The sequence below is a fragment of the Salminus brasiliensis genome, chromosome 1, assembly GCF_030463535.1.
Source record: "Salminus brasiliensis chromosome 1, fSalBra1.hap2, whole genome shotgun sequence".
NCBI classification, from domain to species: Eukaryota; Metazoa; Chordata; class Actinopteri; order Characiformes; family Bryconidae; genus Salminus; species Salminus brasiliensis.
Window position 1 is genome coordinate 67,341,699 of NC_132878.1, and position 27,228 is coordinate 67,368,926.

The window sequence follows — 27,228 nt, forward strand, 5'->3', positions numbered from 1 at the left end:
TGCGTGTGAATGTTTGAGCTTCTTCCTCTGGCCAGGCTCGCCGCACAGACACTCAGAACGTCTTCACACATTTTCCCCAGCCATCTCTTTAGAAGCAAGAGCTGCAGTGACAAACATCAGTGTCTGTCATTTCAAATTTACAGCTCATTACAGAGGCCTTTTAAGGACACTTTAAAGGAGTAGTTTGATAATACATCCAATTTACACAATTTACAAATAACCTCAGATAGACTTGCTTATGACTTCTATTTTCGTTTATGCGTTTATGTTTAAGCAAGTCTATTCAACATCACTGAGCAACTCCACACAGTTTCAGGAGAGCTGGGATGATTCAGACATGCAGTTTGCATGATGCACATTGGTGTAGTTAATCTTCCATTGTTGCTCCAGTGCAAACCTACAAAAACAACATCAGACAGCAAACCTGTCTTGTCTGATAAGAACATTTGGGCTAAAAGAATAAAAAAATGAAGCCAGTCCTACAGACTCTTTCTTTAAGACCTAATCATCAACCACTGAGGGAATGAGGGCTGAGTGCGTGTGTAATACAGCTTTAAACAGATGGATGTTAATGGTGAGTGTGAGTAATTCTGGCATGTAGGTCAGATGCAGCCGTCAGTGTTTTGATCCAGTTTATAGTTCCTTTGTTCAGGTGATTTTAACCGCCTCACTGAGGCATCAACATCCAGCCTCCAATCTGGGTCAGACGGCCTCAGTATCACTGCCACAGAAGGTGGCCAGTGGATGTAGATATAATGTAGATGTACTGCCAACCTAGTGTATTTATTTCTTTATTTTCCAGCGTCGATTTATTGTTTGTATTGATACTGTTCAAAATGGAATAATGTATGGGTTCATTAAAACAACATTCTTTCATGTTTAGCAGCTTATTTAGAAGCTTATTTTAAGTGAGATTATGTACATCCTGCACATGACATTGCAGAATGTTATTAAGAAATGACAGTTCAGTGCAATTGTGGAGGTCAATATAAGATCTGGAAAACCAAGAAATCTCTATTTGGGACAAAAGGCAACCCAAAACCCTCATATGACTGCCAAGTACCTGCATGCAGGTTTAGTCAAGAGGGTGGTGCACTGTTCCACTGTGCAGTTTTGAACAAATATAATCCTTATTAAAACATTATAAAGCATAAACCGTTATCACAAAACCGACAAAAAACTTTATAGAGGCCAGGGTTGTGGACCGATGAAGTAAAAAAACCTACTTGCCAACTGTGAAGACTAAAGCGGATGTATCATGTCTTTGGCTTGTGTTGCCGCCAGTGACACTGACAATATTGCGTGGGTAGAAGAAAGAATGGATGGCACGAAATACCAAATGTCAAACCATCTGTTAAAGTGCTGAAACTGAAGAGAAGATGGCTTCTACAACAGGATAATGATCCAAATAAAACTCAAAACCCACCACGAGTACCTGAAGAGACATTAAGAATGGAGAGACATTAAGAACTGTCTCCTTACCTAAATATCAAAGACAATTTGATCTCAGAACTAGAGACACATATACATATATACATATACCTATACAAAGAAGTGGGGGAGAAGTGTGGGGGTGAAATTCAACTACTTTTTAGCTGATACAAAAGTGTTACTATGTTCTGAATCAGTATCAGATGTCTAAACTTTTGCTAGGATTGTAAAAAAAACACTTTGCTGAAAATATTGCATTAGGTTTGATTGGCTACAGAAACTAGTGTATACTACATCTCTATAAAAACAATGTGTCGTTTGGCCAAGGGTGCATTAACATTTGCATAAGACTGTATACGAATAGGGTCTGTCGAAAGAACCTCATGATTTGGTTCCTTGTAGAATTTGTATTGAGGTCATAAACGAAGCAGCCTACAGAGCCTTTTACCCTCAGTATGGAGCCATGTTTTCTTCAGGTGTAGGCTATGAACATTATTTTAGTGTCTGGCTCATTGTAGTGTTCCTTTATTGTGTTACTTGTATTGAGCATTCAGTCACTGCAGTTTTTGCTTCATTTCGTTTCTGTTTTAGATCACTGAGCAAAAATCCTTTCAGTCATTGATAGGTACTTCCAGGTTTTTTATGTGTGTGTGTGTGTGTGTGTGTGTGTGTGTGTGTGTGTGTGTGTGTGTGTGCGGTGTGAGCTATACAGAACCTCCGCTTTGGCAGGAGTGAGTGTGTAAGTCAGCAGTGCTGAAGCTTCTCTTGAACACGCTTTACTACTTTTTTCTATGCCATAAATCCAGTGACCATAAAAACGTCTGTGAAATCTGATAAATCCTGAGCTACACACACGCTCATTTCTGGAACACAGGCTGCTGATTTGAAGCCTTTCCAGACGAAAGCTTCTCACCTTCAGTTAGGACAACGGATCTACTCTAACACAGTGAGAAGAGTTAGTCGTAGCTTTGGTTTCATGTTTCTTGAATGTCAAGAGCCTGGTTCTATTATTTATATATACATTCAGTTTACATTAAATGATGATTTATATGCAGTACTATACAAAGTCACATTAGCCACGACAATCTCAGCATTGAGCGTGATTCTACTAGTCAAACATAGAATAACAGTGAGTCAGTGGTTAGAAGGTTTTTGTAATATGTTGGTTAGAAGAACACAGCTAGAAGAACAGTTAAGAAGCTTCAGAGCTTGAAATAGATATTACCATAACCATTAACTTGTATGTAGCAGTTTTACGGTGACTCTTTTAGGAAAGAGCTGCCGCCACGGTTTTCTGTTTCTCACAAATGACTGAAACCTGCTCAAACTACCACTCACATTCACAGTCAGTATCTAGGACTGCTTTTTAATCAGAATATCGTCCCCATCTACTATCCAAAAGAAAATGATTGGTTGACTCCTCAGTCACTTCAATATATAGATGGTTAATCTAACAATCAGTTCAGCTCCTGAAGGCCTTACAAAGGGCAGAGCTCACTTAGCTGAATGTGTCTAGATATTGCTGCAAAAATTGTTTCCAACCTAACCTTATTGATGAAATAAATATTACTACAATCCACACAGAGTGTAAATATAACCATCCTGGTGATTCTGCTGAATTAAAACAGAAAACTGACGTTACAGGCACCTATTACATATACATGCTCTATAGGGTTCTCCAGTGGTCATTAGCTTCTATAGATTCCACTGGCTTCATTTTCTCCTGGAGTCAGATAGATTGAAGGTGCTGACAAGGAAACACCAATAACATCCACCTGCTGACTGCTACACACTACACAGATTTACTGCCTCCTGCACTCCTAACTCATCGCTTTGCATCTGTCAGTGCAGGCCATGTGTAGCCAGGTGACTCCTAACATAGAAACTGTCTAAAACACCAGATGCTGTTCTGTTTTCATGCATATTTCAACCTAATCTAATTCACATACAATGGAGGTTTATAGGCAGTTGAATTTACTGAATTTCATCAGCACATTATTGTAGAATACCTTTTTGAATTTGCATGCGGTGACTGACTGTAAATATGCAATATTCACAAATGGGTGTAAATGTGGTCAGTGGCTAGTGTTTTGGTGTGGGTGGAGTTTTCTCAGGCTTCATCTGAGGAAATCCATGACAAAATCCTTGTGTTGGAAATGTAGCCAAACTCATAAGAACATGATTTGTAAGAGATTCTCTGAGTCTGTCTCATTCTAACACCTGTGGTTTCAACTTTGCATTACATAGTTAAGGATTTCAGGTGTGTATTTACAATTTCAGCAGCTAACTGCCCAATGGCTTTTATCATTATGCGTGAGTTAAAGTAACACATTTTAAAGCTGTCAAAATGGTTGCCCATGGTAATAGTGACACATATGTGACAAATAAAATGATGAAGTATTATTGATTTGTTAGTGGATGGTTATCCACTAATACAGATACAGATACTCTGTGTCATGTGGTGATGCTGTATCCTAATGTAACAGGTCAACAGGCCTTGCTGTTTCTAATCCTGTGCTAATATCATATTTTTTTATCTTTATGTGTAAATGCCAGGGTGCACATATGTTGAAACGGACCACAAACGGTGTGTAATATGAAATCACATACAAGCTCACATACATTTATTCAGATCCACAGGTTTATTCAGATACCGGAGTCCGAAAAGCACCCTATTCCTTTTTTTCCCCTGAGTGTGTTTAAATGTGTTCTGCTCCTCGCTGCTTGGGCTTGCTGTGCACAGGCGGTCCACCAGGCCTGTGGGGGCGCTGTCTGTCTCAGCTTGGCTTTGCTGGCTGCTGTGTTAATCACCTTTCTCTTTTCCTCCCTCCTTCCTTCCTTCCTTCTTTCCTTCCTTTCCTCTATCTCTTTCTCTGTCTCTCTCTCTCTCTCTCTCTCTCTCTCTCTCTCTCGCGGCACCAGGCGCGGCTCCCCTCCTGTTCATCCACCCTAAGCATTGCTGAGGTACCCCTGCATGAGTGTTGGACCGCTGCATGCCTCTGGCTCCCCTACGTCCTGTTGCAACCTGCCTGCAGCCAACCAACCCTGAAATGCCCCCCCCCCCCCCAATACCCTCGTAACTGCTCCTAAAGCACCTATGAAACACCTCTGTCTTGTGCTGCATGCACCCACAAACTGCACTACACAGAGAATGAACTGTTAATGATGACTTGCAGTGTTTCAGCTCCTTACTTAAAACTAGCCCGGTACTGCACAGTTCTGTCATTTCTAATATCAGATCATTAGCTATTAGGGGTGCAAATCTCTGGAATAAATCTCTAAAATCTGATTTGCCGAGCCACATAGGAAGCCTTTCAAAAATACTCAACAACAATGCATATGCAACAATAACTTATTAGGATGGCAAACATAGCATACTGTTATACCTTACTGCTTAGTTATAGAATTTTAATAAATTATTTACTAAAGGATATAGAACATTTGTCTATTCTCCAACATTATAAGCTTTTTGGCTCACGCTGTCCAAAACAATAAGCTACCTTACACTGAAATTGTAACCTTAAATTAAAAAACCTTAAATCTCTTTATTATCATTAGATGAGTACAGGTTTAGGCATTTTTAATATTTAGTTCCAATTATATATTTAGATTTTTTTTTATTTAAGTCTCAATTTGATAATCAAATACACACATAACTGAATAAATATTTTTTACAGTAATTAAATGAAAAATGTAAATTATTATTTGTTTATTGAATATTATCATTTAAATTCATTACAGTACTGATACAGTTGCATTTTACACCCCTACAAGCTAATTGTCAACTCTTATGAAACCTATGCAGTGCAGGTGGGGCTGGGAAACACTGAGACAGACTGCAGAGTCTGTTTAAATTTCTTGATTTGACCTATTTTTTCTAGACCTGTAGGTCTTGTGATTGCCCCCCTGCTTGTATGTTTTTTTTCGAGTTTGTGTATCTTGAATTTAGATTTTAACCATCGTAACATCTGTTTCAACACCACATTTATTCTGTTCTGGTTTTATTAGTATCAGCTTTGTCAAATGTTTCTTTGTCCCATACTTCAGTTCAATATTATACTACACTTTTACCATCACAAAACACACTTTTAAACATGCTTTAAATGACAAAACAGTAGCTAAACTATGAACATATGATTATGTTTAGTGGGAATAAATAAGGAATGCTATTCGTTCATTAGAATTCATAATTCTATTGAATTGTAGTTGAAAGTGTTTAATTTAGTAATAAATAACCTGATTTTAAAAAAGGAATGCCGTTGATATTTAAAAATTCCTCCATATTTTAATGTATAAACTATAACTAACTACACTCAGCTTGAGACTGCCAAGGACATCATACATACCTTTTTAGTTTGATTCAAATGTTTTCACAATGAATGTGTGCACTTCTTTTAGGGTGTCCTTATGTTAAAACATTGGTGCGCACTGTTTTTAGCACATTGCAGTCTGAATAGTTTACCCAGAGTTACGCTGTAATATTCTAAAGATCTAAACATGTTTGGTTTCAGGGGTTTTAAAGAATTTTTCATTTAATCTTGGAAATTTGCCATGACAATAAAAAGCAGTCTTTGACTCTAATGAGGAAATATCATGGTTGCTTATGGAATGGGGGCAGTTTCAGTTCTTCCTCACACTGTAGTCGTAAATCACATGGAACATTTCCTGTACCCAACAATGCAGAGAAAACGTCTTGAAGAAGTATGATGCTGAGTACACACTGTGAGGAATCAGCAGGAGCTTTGCTCATACTCATAGATTATCCCTTCCTAACCTACTGTTGAATGTAAGAACAGGCAACAAGTCTGGAAGATGAATATAGTAGGTGGTTGCATTATACACTCTTAAAAATAAATGTACCATAAAGGGTTTTTATGTAATGTCATAGAAGAACCACTTTTGAACCACTGTTTCCAAAGGAACCTACCAAAATACCCTTTCAGTGGATGTTTTTATGTAAATTAGCGTGAAGAACACTTGTAACATCATTCACTTCAGTTTTTTTACAATGGACATTGCCACTAAGCAGCTTTATAAAAAGCTGGTCCAAGAACCAAGACTTAAAAGGAAAACCCCCCAAAGACCACTAAGAGGAACCAGATGTAACACCCAAATACCTTTAGGGAGAAACATTAAGAGGAATGAAGACTCAAAAGGAGAAGCTCTTGAAGTGTATGAGGAAGAGATGGTACGAGGGACCATTGGAAGGAACAAGAGAGAAACTCTGGTCCAAGAACTGAAAAGGAGAAACTCCAGAACTCCAGAAACTCCAGAAACCATGAGGAAGAACCACCTAGAGAGCATGAGAACGAACCACTAAGAGGAACCAAAATGAGTAACTGTCTAACAGCGTGAGGAAGAACTGCAGAGGGACCATTTGGGAAGGAACAAGTGAGAAATCTGGTCCAAAAATCAAGACTCAAAAGGAAAACTGCCTAAGAACATTAGGAGGAACCACTGAGAGGAAGTTTTAGTTAGTGTTTGCTCAGGTATCAATTTCATTACCATTCATTTAAATTACATTTCTTAAACTGCATTTCTTTCAAAAATTCTTCACAAAAGTTCTTTAGGTTACCAAAATGGTTCTTCTATTGCATTGCTCGTAAAATTGTGTATTATAGTGCACAAAATCCTGTATTGCATATTTGCAGTAATTGCACAAGGGGAAAATGGAAGCACCTTTAAAACCACTACATGCCATTAAGTTGTAGATGGATCCACTGATCATTATTCAGAATATTAATAAGGCTAAAACTGGAACCCTGTCATTCCACATAACGTCAGATTAATCATGTTGTTGGGTTTTTTCTTTTTTTAATTTTCAGTCATTTGTGTTTGAGGGCACAGCTGTAGCTGTTCTTGTGTGTCTCATCGATGAGACATTTTGTTTGTCAGTATGAGTGTTTCGGAGCGTCTTGTGTGTCTGTATATGTGTGTGTTTGTGAGTATTTGGATGTGTTGCAGTATCTGTGTAACTACTGTAGTTCAGCATGTCTGAGATTGTACGTTCCTGCTCGTTGCATTTGCTGTTGTGCGTGTGTAGAACTGTGTAGAAGTGTGTGTGTGTGTGTGTGTATGTGTGTGGAGTGAGTGACTATCCTGTGGCTTCCCCCAGGCCTCACGGAGAGAGTTCAGGGCACATCTGGATGAGGTCATCACGCTCAAGTCAAGGTACTCTACCTTGGACCAGGTAAAGAGTTAACCTTTCCTCCCTCAACTAGCATGTACAACGGCACTCACAGCAAAGCACACACTAGCGCCGCTAAACACAGGGCGAGTAACACAGATGACCACTGAGCATTCAACGCAGCTAACCACATTTTAACTATTAACACAGCTCAGCACAGAGCAACTAACACAGTTCACCACTCAGCTACTAACATAGTTGACTTCAAAGCAAGTATTACAGCTCACCACATTGCAATTTACATAGGCAGCCATTCGGAATTTAATGCAACAATTTACAGAGAAACTCACAGGGTACATGTGCTTAAAGACACTCAGACACTACCCACTCAGCCTGAGGGCAATAATATACAACCGCCTAACAATTAACACAGTTAACTACAGAGCAGACTGCAAAACTGCCTGTTGAGGAGTAACACAGTTAAATTCAGAGAGACTAACACAGTTAACTATGTAGCTACTAACAACGGGTTTATGCTTTGTTATACTTACAGCTGTTAACATGGTTAACACATTTAATTACAGATCAGCTAACATATTTAACACAGCCAACACACATAAGCCAACATTAGTAATCAAAGTAATCAATCCAACTAGCTTTAAGGCAGCTAACACAGTATACCGCTCAACAACCAGCACAGCTAAACACAGAGAGAAAATAACAAACAAAACAAAGGAACAATAGACATCAACACAGTTAATTTACACAGTTAGCCAATGATTAATTAACTTAGCTACACACAAACATAACAACTGCAAACCACAGAACACTGGCACAGGTAACCATTTTATACTACTTCATTAGCTAATTATTCAGCAATTTACACAGATAAGTACATTTACTAGCACAGTTAACCCCTCTGCAATTAGCACAGATAATATGAATAGAGCTGAGCACAGATAACCCAACACAGTCATTCAATCAGTTAACCATTAACCACTCAAAAACTAGCAAAGCTGCACCTAATCTCACCTTCTATAGTCAAACTCGCCACTTTCACTGGTGGTCCTGTTTCCACAGATTTTTTTCCAAGACTGTGTGAAGCTGTATTCAGAAATGTAAGATCATACAATAGAGCGGAGTTGTATAAATGTGGAAATCATCTATCATATCTATAATTCTAGTTTCCCAACCGTTTGTACACCCAAGCACATTTTCACCTGTTATTACTTGCACACAAAACAGGACCCCTTTGAGTTTAGGTCCATGGAATGTCTGGACTAGGACCACAAGCAGAGGCTGTAAGTAAGCGATACTGGTGATCAGCCCCATTAATTTAAATATGCACATGGAAATCGGGCTTAAAACTGCGGCATATTTTGACAGTGTTGTTTCAAAATGGGGCATGTAATTCAATCCTTCTACTCTAAAATTCTTTAGATTTTAATGTAGACACTGCAAAAGAATGTGGTGAGATTAGTCACAGCTCTGCTAACCTAGCTAAATACAGGGTGACGAACACACTAGATAGCTAAGCACAGAGTAATGAACATTACTGCATCTAGAGGAACTAACACAGGTAACCATTAAGAAACGAATGCAATTAACCAACCAGCAGTGAGCTATCAGGCCCAATTAAGCACAGTGCAACTAACATACAAGCTAGCTAACTACAGAGCGGTCAGCAAAACTTAAGTGTAGTGGAACTAATACAGATAGCCACAGACTGGCCGCACAGGCCTTATTATAGGACCTATAGCAGTTCTGTATTTATACTGCACATGTTGGTGTGTATAGCACAAATAAGCACAGCATGAAGCAGCTCAACAGTAATAGCGCAAATGTTTGGGGACATCTAGCTTTTCAAAAAATGGTTTTAATAAATGGACATGTTTTTATTAATAATTTGTAAGGACTTCATGTATTAAAGATAGACAATATCTATTTTGATGAAACTATGTGTCACAGAGATGTTAGAACACATGTATGCATTCATTAAAATACAATAAATATTCAAAATATGAATGATATTTTCAAATAGGCAGGAATAGTTGATAAGGCAGTTTTTGTTTGTTTATATGTTTTTAATTTATAGTATTTAACTATGTTTTAGCTAGTGTGACAAATAATCATATGATAGTTTAGCCTATCAAATGAACATATTCTCACTTACTAAAGCATTTTGGAAAGCTTGGCAGCCCCAAACGTTGGACAGGCAGTGCATATGAATGTGACATAGCACCAGTGATGCAGCTCAGGGAACTCAGTGGATCACAACTCAATGTGGCACAGAGCCAAATGTAAACCACACCTCCATGCTGTGCAGTGTAGCATGTTATAGCTGAGGTAGTTTAGCATCACACAGCAAAGTGGCATCCAGTATACAGTCCATTCCAGCTCGTTTGCACGCAGAAAGGTTCGATCTCTGTCCTCTCAGGCCGCCCCCTGTTGGCAGCATGCTGTTAGAACACTGTCTGAGGAGTAAATCCTGTCCTCTTTGCTCGGTGCTAGTCTCTCACCCATTAATCCCATTCATTTCCTTTGGTTTTATACATGCATGTGTGTATGTAAGTAAGAGAGAGAAAGAGAGAGAGAGAGAGAGAGAGAGAGAGAGAGAGAGAGAGAGAGAAAGAGAGAGAGAGAGAGAGAGACATACGAATAGGATGTGATTTGGAATGTGTTTGGCTTGTGTGTGTGTGTGTGTGTGTGTGTGTGGAGTTAAATGACTTGGTAATACTTAAAAAAAACCTCCATGTTTCATTATTTAAATCTGAAAGCAATGATTAGATTTAGGTTTAGGCTTATAAAGTTACATAATCATTACATCCATATTATACAAATGGATTTATAATTACTCATACATTTAATTACTACTGTGGCAGATCTCTCTGGAAATGGACGTGACCATCCGGACCCGGTAGGCAGCTAGACTCAGAGACGACACAGACGCAGGGTTCAAGTGACACGCAAACAACCTTTATTTAACCAAAACCCTCCACCAGAATCTGAAGAACCTAAAACAATGTAACTACAGGCCCAACTGGTCTCCATTCTCTAAAGTAAAGTAGCAGTCTCTGTTTTAGCTCTCAGTCATCATGCTCACCGTCATGCTTGCTCTTCTTCAGTGTAAGACATTTTATGCACTATTTGGGGCTTGTTTCCCTGATCAGCCCCAGGTGAGCAGCATCTGGCTGGTAGACATGGTTCCAATGGGCCTTCTCACTGCCACACTTCTTATAGGTTCCCACATCACTGAGAAGGTTTAGTCTGTATAGCATAATTACATATATGCTTCGGTTACATTTACACAGCACGTTATTAGCAACACTATATGAATAGGGTGTAGGGTTTGACTCTCAAGACAACCTCAATTGTTTGTGGCATGAATTTTATAAGATGTTGGAAACATTCCTTTGAGATTCTGGTCCATGCTGACATGATTGCGACACACAATTCCTGCTGATTTTCAAGAGCTTTTTCATGGTGTAAATCTCCTGTTCTGCCACATCCCAAAAGTCTTTATTGGATTCAGATTTGGTGACTAGGAAGTCATGCAAACTGTCATGCAGACTGCTCATGAAAACAGTTCGAGATGCACATGGTCAGCAACCATACTCAAATAGTCTGTGGCATTCTAACAGTGATTGATTGATGATGGTAATGAGCCCTCATACTTAGCCCAAGGCCAAGAAAACACTCCCCACCCCATTACCACAGCACCTCAACCTCCACCAGCCTGGACGGTTGACACAAGGCAGGTTAGGTCCCTGGATTTAAGCTGTTGGTGCCAAATCTATACCTTACCACTTGCGTACCCCAGCATGAATTAATGTTCATCAGGCCAGACTAGTCTTCAGCTGTTCAGTTTTGGTGAACCTGTGTTCACTGCAGCCTCAGCTTTCTGTTCTTGGCTAACAGAAGTGGAACCTGACATGATCTTCTGCTGTTGTAGCCCATCTGCCTTAAAGTTGGATGTGTTGTGCATTCTAAGATGCTTTTCTGTTGTACAAGGAGGTTATCTGAGTTGCTGCAGCGTTTCTGTCAGCTTGACCCAGAACTCTCTCATCACTGAGGCATTTTCATTCTCACTGGATGTTTTTCTTTATTACACCATCCTGAGTAAATCTAAGGACATCAGCAGTTCTAGAAATGCATAAACCAGCCCAATCAAGCCACACTCAAAATCACTGATATCTGAAGGTTCTCAAAGAGTGTACAATACACATGGGACATTGTTTTTCTATATAGATATTTATACATTTTTAGTACCATGTAAAAAAATCTACAGCGTTCGGCAGTCTAAGCAGTACACTGTTTTAACATTCATGAAACATTTAGTTGACAATTTGGAACATTTTCATGGTTCTGATGAACAATGAAAGGTTATAAGAGCGTATATGTTTTTTATATCAGAGCAGAATCTCATCAGCTTACAGTGCATGGCTTGCTCTGTACCACACAAAAAGTCCCGCTACCTGTAGCCAAGTTTAATAACACCTTGAGTCACAAAAGCAGCAAAAGTGAGAAACAGCTAATTATGATTCATGTTATTTTATGACATTAAAATAATTGTTTTGTCTACCACTAAGCAGTGGGAGTCCAGGTGGGGCGGTTGGGGGGTATTCAGACTGCAGCTGAATAGGCCAAATATACCTGTATTTTTGTTCTGTACATGTGTGTTGCATGTTTATTGTTCTTTTAGGTGCCATTTTGGCACATTAGGCACATATTCAATACACTTACCATCAGCCTAATCAATCACAATCACAACAAATGAGCTCTCCAACCAATCACAGTGTTATTACTGTGTGCTATAAGTATCATGACCAAACACAGCTTCAGCTGTGTGATTTGGTGAATGTAATCCAAGCAAAGTCATTTGTTTTAATATCAGTATAATATTACTAATTCACCAATGCATTTATTTTTACAATGAAAAGCAAATCACAGTATAACAATACAATAGCAGAACTACCATTTTCCCCTCTCATACAGCCCTACTTGCAGGTGTGTTTGCATGTAAGTGTGTGCATGCACATGCTTACATTCCCATTTTTACCACGCTCTTGTGTGGATGTTCATGCAGGTTGGTGGATACACCCCCACTGCTGTGAGTGTAATAGGCTGGATGGATTCTGGTGTTTCAGCTGAGCTCAGCAAACTCTCCTCCTCATTATTGACCCTTTGATCCCTCCTGTTCTTCTCCTGGAGGATATGTAGAAGCGCAGTGGTGCCTATAATCACATTTCCACTGTTGGAACCAACCAAACATTCATTAAAAAACAGGCATCTTTAATGAAACAAGTTTGCTGATTTCTGGGATTGTGGTCAACACCAGTAGAGCTGTGAGAGAGACAGAGACCAAGACCAGAACATACTGAGTCTGAGTCAAGACCAAGACTTTGTTTTAGTCTAGATTAGTTGGTCTAAACAAGCACACTACACTACTACTATTGTATAGTAGTGAATAGTGAAAGTATGGGTACTGTATCACAATCTAACTCAATTAAAAGAGCAGAAACTGTACTATAGTGAAAGTATGGATACTGTATCACAATCTAACTCAATTAAACGAACAGATACTGTACTATAATAAACGTATGAGTACTGTATCACAATCTAATTCAATTAAAAGAGCAGAAACTGTACTATAGTGGAAGTATGGGTACTGTAATACAATCCAACTCAATTAAAAGAGCAGAAACTCTACTATAGTGAAAGTATGGGTACTGTATCACAATCTAACTGAATTAAAAGAGCAGAAACTGTACTATAGTGAAAGTATGAGTACTGTATTACAATCTTACTCAATTAAAAGATCAGAAACTGTATTATATTGTATCACAATGTTACTCAAAATGCATATGAGAGTATGTACATATGAATGACTGTATGCATGTGTGGCTACATACAGTGTATGAAAGATTGTGTGTGCCTGTGTGTGTGTGTTTGTGGCCAGCAGCTTTGCTCTGCTTCCTCCATTCTTCTCTTCATCTTCATCCTCGGTTTATCCTCCTTTGACTCTACGTCACCTGATTAAAGCACTTCCTTGGTTAATACTGATGTGTAAGGATGATCTATGTACACAGATATGCCACAGTCTATCAGTGCTGCTCATTGACCTCTAATGTACCATGTCACACCTGACCTCTCACACTGAGCCCTTAAAGGGACCTGGTTATCACCAGATTGCTTTAGTACTTCAAGTCCCTTTAGAGACTCAGTGCTTTTACAGTTGTCAGCTGAGCCCCTGATGTTTTGCAGTGAGTGATAAGGACGTTCTACCATCACTCTGTGTTGTTGTTGTTCTCCTTGTTCGAATATTACAGGAGCAGGTAAAGTGATCCATTATCAGAAAGGCAGCTTTGTTTTAAGAAATGTCCAGGTTAGCATCTCTCTGGCAAGTTGCCTTGCTCTAGGAAACCACTGTTGGGAAGTATGTGTACTTCATCTGCCTGCTAATGCTAACGCTCTCTATCTCTTGTTCTCTCTCACTTTCTCTCTTCCTGTTCATTCTTTCTCAATAATGTCAATATTTATTTTATCTCATTCTCTCTCTTACACTCTTTCTCTCTCCCCTCTATCTCATTCTTTCCATTCTCATTTTATCTCTTTCTCTTATTTTCACTCTCTCTCTCTGCATCATTGTTTCATTGTCACACAATGTCTCTCTATGTCCAAATGTTTGTGGACACCCCTTCTAATGAATGCATTCAGCTACTTTAAGTTGCACCATTGTTGACACAGATACATATACACATACACACAGCTTGACTAATACCTATAGAGAAATATTAGCAATAGAATGGATCAGATAAACACAAACCTACTGGCCTGGCATTAGGCATGGTACCCATAGGTCCTAGCATTGAGCTGTGTTCTCTGGAATGATGGTGCTCCATCTAATACTGTAGGAATGAGTTGGGGAGAAGGTGATGTGGTGATCATCCAACATCCTGACCTCACTGAGACTGAGATGCTGCTGAATGCAATCAAATTCTCACAACAGTTCTCCGAACTCTAGAAGAAAGCAATAGAGCAGAAGTGACAGTTACTCCAACAAAAGCAGGATCCGCTCTTTTTTATTACCTTGTATTTGAGAAGAAGCAATGAATAAGCAGGTGTCCGAATACTTATTGAGCCTTACCCTTTAAAAGTCGATCTCTCTCTCCCATTCTCTCTGTTAATCTCACCTTCTGTCCTCACTCTGTTTCTCTCTCTCTCTCTGTCTCTAAACTCTGTTTGTCGGCTTTCTTTATGTATATCACTCTTTCCCCTCTTTCTCTCTCTCTTATTTTTTAAATCAAATTAAATCTGCTTTAATGGCATGACAGGAAAAGCTGTACAGCATATGTTCATTTGAGTTATCAATAATTTTAATTTGAATAGTGAGTATGGAAATAAATAAAAGAAAATTAACAGAAAAAAAGAAAAAGAAATCTTACTTCTCTCTCATTATTTAACATGTTCTCTCTTTCTCTCTCTATCTCTATCTCTAATTCCCTCTTTTTCTCTCTATATTCCCCATTTAAATTGTGTTTGTACCTACAAAACGTTCTAGAAAGCTTTACTTTAAGGTGCTTTTGCAACAAGTTAAACAATGTACAAGCATCTTACACAATATTACAAAAAAAAGAAAAGAAAATCATATCAAAGTTTTTGACCAGGCTAGGATGTCCATTCAGCTGCTGTAGCTGTGATACAGCTCACACTGCCCTTAGTGTGTTGAAAGCACTACACCTGAAAGTAAAGTCCCACCTAAACCTTTCCTTCCTACTTTCTCTTTCTCTCTTTCTCTCTCCCATCTCTTCTCCAAGCCATCTTCTGAGTTGCCTCACGCTTTACTTTCCATCTGTTGCCATGCGTTTTGTTTTCATCTTCGTTTGCTTGGGACTGATGGACTGACGCTTGATGACTTTGTCTCCACTGTAGCTCCAGTGTAGGTTGGAGGTGCTTAAAGATGATCGAAGGAGCCATAGGACCTTCAGCTCACGAGTAACTATCCCCAAGCCCTCACGAGCCCACTCCACATGCAAGACTCTTGCTCTGTCTCGCTATCTCTTTCTCCCTCTCTCTCTCGCGTTCTCTCTCTCTCTTTTTCTTGTGTACCTCTCTCTCTCTCTCTCTGCGTGTGGAGGCCGTGCTCTTCGCTTGCTTTCTTCCGTTCCTTCATTTTCTCCCTTTCTGTAATTTTTTTAGATGTCACAATCCTTGGTTGAACAGTTGTGTTGCTTTTCTCATTCAGCCCCACAAAGACACATTTTGTGAAATATTTCTGTTCTATACACTTTTAGGTATGTTACATTTCATTACTATTCCACTTGAAACAATATTAATGTCTTTGTATAATCTTCCTCGCTGTGATAACTGAACAAATGTTGGGCTTTAATGTAGAGAATCACACCTTTTGGGCTTTAGTGTGGAAAACTTTGGGCTTTTATGTAGGGAATATAACCAATTGTGGTATTTTTAATATAGTATAGAATGTACCCATGGGCTTTAATATAAAGAATAGAACAACCTTAGGGCTTTAATATAAAGAATATAACAAACTTTGGGCTTTTATACAGCGGATAGAAGTAACTTTAGGCTTTTATATAGAGAAAACAGCAAACTTTGGGCTTTAATATAAAGAACATAAACTTTGGGCTTAATATGAAGAACGTAAACTTTGGGCTTTAATGTAGAGAATATAGCTAATGCTGGGCTTACATATTGAAAACAAATTCAGGCTTAAATGTAGAGAATATAACAAACTTTGGGCTTTAATGTAGAGAATATAAATAACTTTGGGCTTTAATATAAAGGACATAAACTGTGGGTTTTAATATAGATAATCTAACAAACTTTGTCCTTAAATATAAAGAACATACAATTTAATGTATGTACGAGTTTAATGTAGAGAATATAACACACTTTGGGCTTTATTATGGAGAAAATAAACATTGGGTTTAATGTAGAGAATATAAACTTTGGGCTTTAATTTGGAAATTTTAGCAAATTTGTGCTTAAGGATAGAAAACTATAGGCTTTAATATAGAGAATAGACACATAACGTAACACACATCATGCTGTAGCACAGTGAATATAATTTTGGGCCTTAACATAAAGAAGATAACAAACTTTGAACACAGAGGATATGAAAAACCTGAAAGTGTTAGAAACTGCTATTACCAAAGAATAGCCCCAACAGTTTGTACCTGTAGTTGTACCTGTAATAATACTACACTTTATTCTGTAATTAGCTTTGCTCATGTTTTAAGGGGTTAAATGGAATGTAGGCAACGTAAAGATTTTAATACAAGAATATAACATTTATTAGGCTTTTTGGTAAAGTGTTTCCAGCATTCTGTGTTCTATCCATTGTGTATTTTGTCATTAAACTGTATTTTGTTTTAGACCATTTTGGATATTGTAGTTTTTCATTGTTTTGCTAATCTTGCTGCATAAAACACTTTGAGATTTTGATACATAAATGAAACATGTCATTTAAATTATATATATATTTATTTTTTTATATTCACTTGCAGAGTTCAGAGCCATCTTCTCTTTTCTTCAGTTTTGTTCTTCATTCTCCTTCTCTGTTTATTAGTCTATCCTTCCTTTCTTTCTTTCTCTCACTTGCTTTGCCTCCATTAGCTTTGTGATTTGCTGGGTATTGATGGCTGTCTTTCGTAATTGCTACTGCAGTATTGCTCTTTCTCCTCTCTCTGTCTTTTTTGCTCCTTCTACTTTTAAGTTGTCCTTCACCAGCTGTAGACACAGTATGTGTGTGTATGTGTGTGTGTGTGTGTGTGTGTGTGTGTGGTCTTTACGGAGAGTATTGGGTTTTTTTTCCAACAACCATATCGCTCTTTTTTCCTTCCTTCTCTTATTCTCTGTCTCATCCACCTCTCTTTTTCCCGGCTGTCTGGCAGGGTCAGTGTGCTGTGTTTTGTCATCAGAAATGGTTTAGGGCTCATAGACAGATTGACCCGCATGCGCACACATAAACCTTTTTCTTAATCTAGCCCTGAGTCAGTACAGAGAGAGAGAAAGAAAGAGAGACAGTTAAACTGCCAGTGGAGCGTTTGGGGACATCTTGCCTTCTTTTGACTTTTCTTACTTTTACTTTTTAGGAAGTCAGGAAAATTGCTGCACTGGTTTAGACATCATAAAGCACATATGTGTTAGCTTCATTTGATATGAATTAATATTTGACAAATTTGGTTATTTAAATTGAATGACTGATAATTGTATCACCTTTTTGAAAAACATACACTTCCTTATTCCTACAAAGCATTCATTAACACTGCTTCCTGATACCTTCATAAGCTGTTCATGACAACTGACATCAACCTACACATAACATTACAGGGGTGAAAAGAGTAGACCTCAAAGTTGACAAAAGCAGTGTTATGTTTAATGTTAATGAGTGTTTAGCTTTATGAATTGTTCCCTACAGTAAAATGGTACAAGCTCATATTTAGTAACATTCCAAAATGAAGAGGTTTCACATAAAAATTATTTGACTGTATAAACTATGGTCAAAAGCCCAGATTAAAACACTTTTGACCCAACACTGTTCAGTGTTTTCAGTTATTACAAACTGACCAAGAAAACATGATCATTTGTATTTTGAGCAGGTCAGTGTCCCCAAACTCTTTACAGGCAGTCCCACAGTAAAATGTAATACATTTAGTCAAATCAGTGGCAGTGCAAGAGGTGGAGCTTTGCTGAACTGGGTGGATGACATACAGAGATACAGAAAATTACCCACCACCCAAACACTCTGTACACCAACAGTGTACAGACTCACAACAGATGCACGAAGCACACAAACAAAATGGCATACTTGCAACATACACACATATTAGCAACCATTCCACAAAGCTACAGTGGAGTCCATAAGTAATTGGACAGTGACACAGGTTTCATTGTTTTGTCTCTCTACTCTAGCATATTTATAATGAGGGTTGAAGCATAGAAAAGATCCATAACTAAAGTCTCAAATATCCCCATGATTAGATTTGAGAGAATAGACAAAAAAAAACAAAAGGTCTAGCATCTGGGTAGGCAATATCAGGAGAACCTTTTTGGTGCTATAAAAAAGGCCTTCTCTTTTATAAGGGTTCTATAAAGACCAATACATTTTAGTACATTTTTACCCTTTTCTAAGATTCGCAGATGAATCTAGGTTCTCTTTTGAAGAATTCTTCATCAAATCACAATAAAAAACCTAGCTATATTTTCTCAACACCCCTGGATGTATTAAAATGTTCTATATACCAAGTAAAAAAGCAAAAAGCAACCAGTGATCGGCAGATGGCTAAAGTAAAACTAATCCAGTAAAATTCAGAGTTATGCTTTGGGTGAGGGATTACTGTACAACTGCTACATGCAAAGTACATTATATGTCATTAGAATAAAGCTGTTTGAGGCTAAAACTAGGATGATCAGTATTAAAATCAGTTTGCTTAAGTAAAAAGTTGGTGGGTTGGAAGAGGAAATCCACTAGAGGAAATTAGCATTAGCATAGTGATATTATTTGGGTATTAAATGGTTTCTGAGAGTGTAGATGTTTCAATATAAATGTTCGTTTTTTTTTTACTTATAAAAGCATTTTTACGTATGGAATACTGTACTTTTTTTGACCAAAGAATTAGTGCATACTTTATTGGATATTATTTGAATCAATTCTAATGTTTAATAATCTAAAATTGGTAATTTAGCTAATTCACAATCCATCTATGCATTTGAATGCCCCTTATTTGCAATGCCAAACCTAGACTATGTTCAGGAATTGAGCTAGGGCTTCAATTCTGGGCTTCAAATGTCAAAACTTAAAAAAGGAATGACAAATATGGATTCTAATGGTCCATTAGCAGTAAGCTAATTAAAAAAAATACACAAACATATGTTGTCAATTCAAGAAAAATGAAAGTTTAAAGCTTCTGAACTCCAAAGAAAATGGTAGTTAATACTTGACTAAATCTGCATAGATAGAATTGGAAAACAAATCCTGAGTGAGCATTTTCAAGCCTTTTCCCTTTTCCCCATTCATAACATTACCATGGAATAAGAATATCACTTGCAGAGCTTATAAAAAAACAAGAACGATACAGTTCCCTGAAATCATTAGGCCCAGAAGGCCCTGAGGGTTTCCCTCTGCTTGGTTAGCCTGAAGCCAGTATATGCAGTACATGTAAATCCCCTTCAGTGAAAACTGATATTCTGTGCTTTAACCTCTTAGTCACTGTCTAACATATCTAACAGATTAGAGCTGAAGCAACACCCGTATCACTGTCCACACAAGCACAAGCATCCTATAATGCCTAGTCCTAGTCATTATAAGTACTAGACTCAAGGCTGCTCTCTACCTCTCAGTCACATCTACTACACAGTCTGTTGTTCTCCTGTATTCTTGAATGAGCTCCAGAGTTCATGGGCAGGTCCACCGCAGCACTCCAGCTCTATTTCAGAGAGTTCAGTCAGAGTGTATTGATTTGATGTCATACTACAGCTGAGATTCGCTCAGGGAGAGGGCAGAATTCAGCGTGTTGGCAGATGAAACATGTCAGCTTCGCTCCGAGAAACAGCTAACGAGGGAGAATTAGCTGCTAGTGAATCAGATAGAGAACTGCTTTGGCCGTGGGATTTAAATGTTCCTTTTTGCTCATCGCTCCATCGTGCGAGAAATCTAGGCTCCATGTTTGTTTCCAAGTCACAAACCCGGATGATGTATTTTCGGCTTCATGGTGTGACATGACATTTTCCATCGTTCTTCACTGAGCATGGTCACCGGAGAGCCGCCGGTTTCAGACTAACCGCTTTTATCTCCTGCTTCTCTGTTTCTTTATCCCTTCCATTCTTTCTTTTTCTTGTCCCTTGCCTCCCTCTCGCTATCTCTCCTCCTCTTCAGGTGCAGTCACGATGCAGCAGCAAAGAAAATATCTTACGGGCGAGTAAGTCACCTGTGTGTGTGTGTGTGTCTGTGTGCATTTATGTTATATACAGTTGTATGTAAATGTTTGGGCATCCCTTCCCATATTTATTCCCATACGTTTGTTGACTTGAGAAGTGAAATGAAGTCAACGCCCCATCTGCAGCAAGCAAAATCAAAATGTTTTCAACCCAGATTAATGCACAATTAAAAAAAAAACCTTATTACCACATCCCACAATTTGATCATCTTTACTGCCATTTCTCAATGGCATTCAGACTGTGGAAATTGTGAGCTGGCAGTGCTTTGATATATTTTTATAGCCTTTCCCACATTGAAGCACCAAGTAGCTTCACTTTCAGAACCTCAGAACCTGTTCTTCAGAAGAACCTATGGTTGTTTAGTGTTAGCACATGGGTTGTGGGTTCTTTATTACACTGGAATTGACACCAGTTCTAATTAAGTCAGCTGATTAAGGCCTAAGTTTGGTAAATTCTAAGACTTCACTAGAAAGATATCAACGACAAAACCATCTACCGCCAAAATGGCAACTTTAACGAAGAAGCAAAAAGACATTTTTAGCTTTCAGTGGAAGTCAAAGTAAAACAGGTTTAATCCAGGTCATTTGGGGGCATTTCTGTTTGTCGGTTGACTGTGATATTAAAAAAAATGAAAGCATGAAAAATTAAATGATTATTATAGTTATTATAATATTATTATAGTTATAGTTGTAGTTATTATGACAGTGATTATATACTGTTTAATTATATAATTACTAGTGTTGGGATGATTAGTAGATAAAAAGTGTTAGGAATGCATTATTATCCAAGCAAACCATTAAAAATTACTGACCATTTCTGTGAAACTGTAATGAGATCACAGCCTCACTTTGGCTTCAGTATCTGTAATAAAATAACTATGTAGTTAAACATTAACAATGCATTCACTAACAATGTAACTACTGATGACATGTCATATATGCATTACAGTGGCACAGCTTATTTAATACGCTCCTGTCAATGTCAGTTTTGTAATTACACAAGTATTTCTCAATAGTTGGAACAGGAAAAGCCGTTCATATAAATACAGTGGCTTTATTTGACTTTATATGAAACAGGCTTGAACAGCATTAGATAATAATAATAATAAAGAGTTCAGCACACACTCACACACACACTTACACAGGTTAATGTGTGTGTGTGTGTGTGAGAGAGAGAGAGAGAGAGAGAGAGAGAGAGTTTAATATCCTGACAAACCTGTAGAACCCAAAGCATGGCAGTGACTGATCACAAGCAATAAAAGAAAACATTGAAAAAAGTGTATTGTGATGTACACCAACTTCTATCTTGTGTGTGTGTGTGTGTGTGTGTGTGTGTAGGTCACAGTGCAGTGGACATCACTAAGGTTGCCCGGAGGCACCGTATGTCCCCCTTCCCCCTGACCTCCATGGATAAAGCCTTCATCACTGTGCTGGAAATGACCCCCGTGCTGGGCACAGAGATCATCAACTACAGAGGTACGCTTAAACACGCACACATATGTAGGAGGTTGCTGACAGTGTATGGTGTTCTGCTTTCTAGGCCTGTGCTTTTAACTGTGTGGAAAACGGTAAACGGCAAACTGGGTTTTGAAAAATGTACAGTGGGGAAAAAAAGTATTTAGTCAGTCACCAATTGTGCAAGTTCTCCCACTTAAAAAGATGAGAGAGGCCTGTAATTGACATCATAGGTAGACCTCAACTATGAGAGACAAAATGAGAAAAAAAATCAGAAAATCACATTGTCTGATTTTTAAAGAATTTATTTGTAAATAATGGTGGAAAATAAGTATTTGGTCACCTACAAACAAGCAAGATTTCTGGCTGTCACAGACCTGTAACTTCTTCTTTAAGAGGCTCCTCTGCCCTCCACTCATTACCTGTATTAATGGCACCTGTTTGAACTCGTTAACAGTATAAAAGACACCTGCCCACAACCTCAAACAGTCACACTCCAAACTCCACTCTGGTGAAGACCAAAGAGCTGTCGAAGGACACCAGAAACAAAATTGTAGACCTGCACCAGGCTGGGAAGACTGAATCTGCAATAGGCAAGCAGCTTGGTGTGAAGAAATCTACTATGGGAGCAATAATCAGAAAATAGGAGACCTACAAGACCTACAAGACTGCTAATCTCCCTCGATCAGGGGCTCCACGCAGGATCTCAGCCCGTGGGGTCAAAATGATCACAAGAACAGTGAGCAAAAATCCCAGAACCACACGGGGGGACCTAGTGAATGACATGCAGAAAGCTGGGACCAACGTTACAAAGGCTACCGTCAGTAACACACTACGCCGCCAGGGACTCAGATCTTGCAGTGCCAGACGTGTTCCCCTGCTCAAGCCAGTACATATCCGGGCGCATCTGAAGTTTGCTAGAGAGCATTTGGATGTTCCGGAAGAGTATTGGGAGAATGTCTTATGGTCAGATGAAACCAAAGTAGAACTGTTTGGTACCTACTTTGGAGGAGAATGAATGCTGAGTTGCATCCAAAGAACACCATACCAACTGTGAAGCATGGGGGTGGCAACATCATGCTTTGGGGCTGTTTCTCTGCAAAGGGACTAGGACGACTGGTCCGTGTACAATAAAGAATGAATGTGGCCATGTATTGTGAGATTTTGAGTGCAAACCTCCTTCCATCAGCAAGGGCGTTGAAGATGAAACGTGGCTGGGTCTTTCAGCATGACAATGATCCCAAGTACACTGCCAGGGCAAAAATGGAGTGGCTTCGTAAGAAGCATTTCAAGGTCCTGGAGTGGCCTAGCCAGTCTCCAGATCTCAACCCCATAGAAAACCTTTGGAGGGAGTTGGAAGTCCGTGTTGCCAGTCGACAGCCCTAAAACATCACTGCTCTAGAGGAGATCTGCATGGAGGAATGGGCCAACATATCAGCAACGGTGTGTGCCAACCTTGTGAAGACCTCTGTCATTGCCAACAAAGGATATATGACAAAGTATTGAGATGAACTTTTGTTATTGACCAAATACTTATTTTCCACCATTATTTGCAAATAAATTCTTTAAAAATCAGACATCAGTTTCTCATTTTGTCTCTCATAGTTGAGGTCTACCTATGATGTCAATTACAGGCCTATCTTATCTTTTTAAGATAAGATAAGATAAGATAAGATAGTCCTTTATTAGTCCCGCAGTGGGGAAATTCACAGTGTGACAGCAGAAAGGGATAGCAAGACACTCAGTTACAAAAATTTAGATAAATAATTTACACTATATACACAATATAAATAAGAATTAAAAAAGCAATAAACAATATTATTTACAGCAAAAGACTCAATTGCACATGGGGGGGGGGGGTATTGCACATAGTATTCCCTGAACATGAACATGTGTGTGTAGTTAAGTGTGTGCGTATGTGGTCCGCTGGGAGCAGTGCTGGTTGTGCAGTCTGACGGCAGCAGGAAGGAAGGACCTGCGATACCGCTCCTTCACACACTTGGGGTGAAGCAGCCTGTCGCTAAAGGAGCTGCCCAGTGCTGCCAGAGTCTCATGCATGGGGTGGGAGCTGTTCTCCAGCATGGATGCCAGCTTGGTTGTCATCCTCCTGTCTCCCACCACCTGCACTGGGTCTAGGAAGCACCCCAGGACAGAGCCGGCCCTCTTTATGAGTTTGTCCAGTCTCTTCTTATCTGCCATCGAGATGCAGATAAGAAGGGGGAGAACTTGCACAATTGGTGACTGACTAAATACTTTTTTTCCCCACTGTATATATTATTCTTTATTTTTATTTCTGTAATAAGCTTCCAGTACTTGCTAGCTACATTAGCCTCATAGCTCCAGTACAAATGAAGCAAACATGTCTTGGCTGATCGACTACATTTGGACTAAGAGGGGGAAAACTGTAAGCTTGGCCTTTTTACAAGCTGTAGGAGTTTGAATATGAATAGAGTCAGGATTTTATTTCAAACGTCCTCTTCCTTCTTCACTCATTGGCTTTGTTGAGCCGGACATTTCATGGTTTTTAGCCTGTCAGTGGTTTTATGTGCAGTAGCTATTCACTTACATACACCATGGTTCAGTGGTGTTTCTGTGCTGATGATTGTGTTCTGCTCTCTGTCTGCTCTGTGAACACCTACACACACACACATACAGAGTGAAAAGAGACAGCTAGCGATATATTTAGCCACTCTCAAGCTAAACACACACACACACACACACACACACACACACACACACACACACACACATCTTAATAACTACAGTCCCAGAGCTTCTGTCTCTTATCTCGATCAATCTCCCTCCCATCCCTATTACTTTATCTTTCAATCTCATCTCTCTCTCACTCTCTGTCACTCTCTCTCACTCACTCTCACTCTCTCGCTGTCTCTCTTGCTGTCTGCCTCACACTCTGTCTTATTTGCTTTCTCTCTTTCTCACTCCTGCTCTTTGTTTATCACTTACACATTGTGTAAATGATTCCTCGCTTTCTCTCACTCTCTGTCTAAATCAGTCTCTTTGTGTTTCTTTCTCTATCTCAGATGGAATGGGTCGAGTTTTGGCTCAGGACGTTTATGCCAAAGACAACCTGCCCCCCTTTCCCGCCTCTGTTAAAGACGGCTACGCTGTAAGAGGTATGTGGGGTACCATACTTGGGTGTGTAAGCTGTATGCTTGCTCGGAGTTGCTGACTTTTCTTTCAAATCCTGACAGAAATGCAGGTTCATCTCTACTCAAGCTGTATCAGTGTTCATTCTAATGGGCTGAACAAAATTAGGTTGTTGTAAAATATTGGACAATAAACTTTGTCCTGAAATCTTTTTCAAAGTCTTGTAAAATGACTAATTTTTACGTTCAAGAGAAACACAGGAAAAGAAAAGACTACAGGGGACTTCTTTCAGAGTGCACTCACAACTGAGAATCGACTCACAACAAAGAGTCGACTCCTCAAATCCAGTATTACTGTAACAAAGCTAAAACTACAAAACTGTAAAAAATATATATATATTTTGGAGCCTTGAGCTTTTTTTATTTAGTATCAATCTAACATGGATAGTCTAAATATTTTGCCCACCCTCCAGCTACTGCTATCTGCCTCCGACTAGTTGCCCACCCTCCAGCTACTGCTATCTGCCTCCTACTAGTTGCCCACCCTCCAGCTACTGCTATCTGCCTCCTACTAGTTGCCCACCCTCCAGCTACTGCTATCTGTCTCAGAATAGTCACCTACTCTCCAGCTACTGCTATCTGCCTCAGAATAGTCACCTACTCTCCAGCTACTGCTATCTGCCTCAGACTAGTTGCCCACCCTCCAGCTACTGCTATCTGCCTCCGACTAGTTGCCCGCCCTTCAGCTACTGCTATTTGCCTCATACTAGTTGCCTGCTCTCCAGCTACTGCTATCTGCCTCAGAATAGTCACCTACTCTCCAGCTACTGCTATCTGCCTCAGACTAGTTGCCCACCCTCCAGCTACTGCTATCTGCCTCAGACTAGTAGCCCACCCTCCAGCTACTGCTATCTGCCTCCGACTAGTTGCCCGCCCTTCAGCTACTGCTATTTGCCTCATACTAGTTGCCTGCTCTCCAGCTACTGCTATCCGCCTCAGACTAGTTGCCCACCCTCCAGCTACTGCTATCTGCCTCATACTAATCGCCTGCTGTACAGCTACTGCTATCTGCCTCAGACTAGTTGCCCACCCTCCAGCTACTGCTATCTGCCTCAGACTAGTTGCCCACCCTCCAGCTACTGCTATCTGCCTCATACTAATCGCCTGCTGTACAGCTACTGCTATCTGCCTCATACTAATCGCCTGCTGTACAGCTACAGCTATCTGCCTCAGACTAGTTGCCCACCCTCCAGCTACTGCTATCTGCCTCAGACTAGTTGCCCACCCTCCAGCTACTGCTATCTGCCTCAGACTAGTTGCCCACCCTCCAGCTACTGCTATCTGCCTCCGACTAGATTGCCCACCCTCCAGCTACTGCTATTTGCCTCATACTAGTTGCCTGCTCTCCAGCTACTGCTATCTGCCTCAGAATAGTCACCTACTCTCCAGCTACTGCTATCTGCCTCAGACTAGTTGCCCACCCTCCAGCTACTGCTATCTGCCTCAGACTAGTAGCCCACCCTCCAGCTACTGCTATCTGCCTCCGACTAGTTGCCCGCCCTTCAGCTACTGCTATTTGCCTCATACTAGTTGCCTGCTCTCCAGCTACTGCTATCCGCCTCAGACTAGTTGCCCACCCTCCAGCTACTGCTATTTGCCTCATACTAATCGCCTGCTGTACAGCTACTGCTATCCGCCTCAGACTAGTTGCCCACCCTCCAGCTACTGCTATCTGCCTCATACTAATCGCCTGCTGTACAGCTACTGCTATCTGCCTCATACTAATCGCCTGCTGTACAGCTACAGCTATCTGCCTCAGACTAGTTGCCCACCCTCCAGCTACTGCTATCTGCCTCAGACTAGTTGCCCACCCTCCAGCTACTGCTATCTGCCTCATACTAATCGCCTGCTGTACAGCTACTGCTATCTGCCTCATACTAATCGCCTGCTGTACAGCTACAGCTATCTGCTTCAGACTAGTTGCCCACCCTCCAGCTACTGCTATCTGCCTCAGACTAGTTGCCCACCCTCCAGCTACTGCTATCTGCCTCAGACTAGTTGCCCACCCTCCAGCTACTGCTATCTGCCTCCGACTAGATTGCCCACCCTCCAGCTACTGCTATTTGCCTCAGACTAGTTGCCTGCT

The 27,228-nt window shown here is 39.8% G+C and overlaps 1 protein-coding gene across 8 annotated transcripts in view; it reads left to right on the forward strand.

The window, feature by feature from the left end:
* gphnb (gephyrin b) overlaps positions 1–27,228 on the forward strand; it is a 114,858-nt gene that overhangs the window by 75,123 nt on the left and 12,507 nt on the right. For 2 of the 8 annotated variants that reach the window (XM_072687285.1, XM_072687294.1), the window contains exons 9-14: positions 4,354–4,395; positions 7,547–7,621; positions 15,491–15,553; positions 20,460–20,502; positions 21,859–21,996; positions 25,017–25,109. In XM_072687285.1, coding sequence (XP_072543386.1) covers positions 4,354–4,395; positions 7,547–7,621; positions 15,491–15,553; positions 20,460–20,502; positions 21,859–21,996; positions 25,017–25,109 — 454 coding nt within the window. The remainder of the gene's footprint in view (positions 1–4,353; positions 4,396–7,546; positions 7,622–15,490; positions 15,554–20,459; positions 20,503–21,858; positions 21,997–25,016; positions 25,110–27,228) is intronic. The other 6 variants (XM_072687340.1, XM_072687346.1, XM_072687314.1 and 3 more) reach the window with 5 other exon arrangements.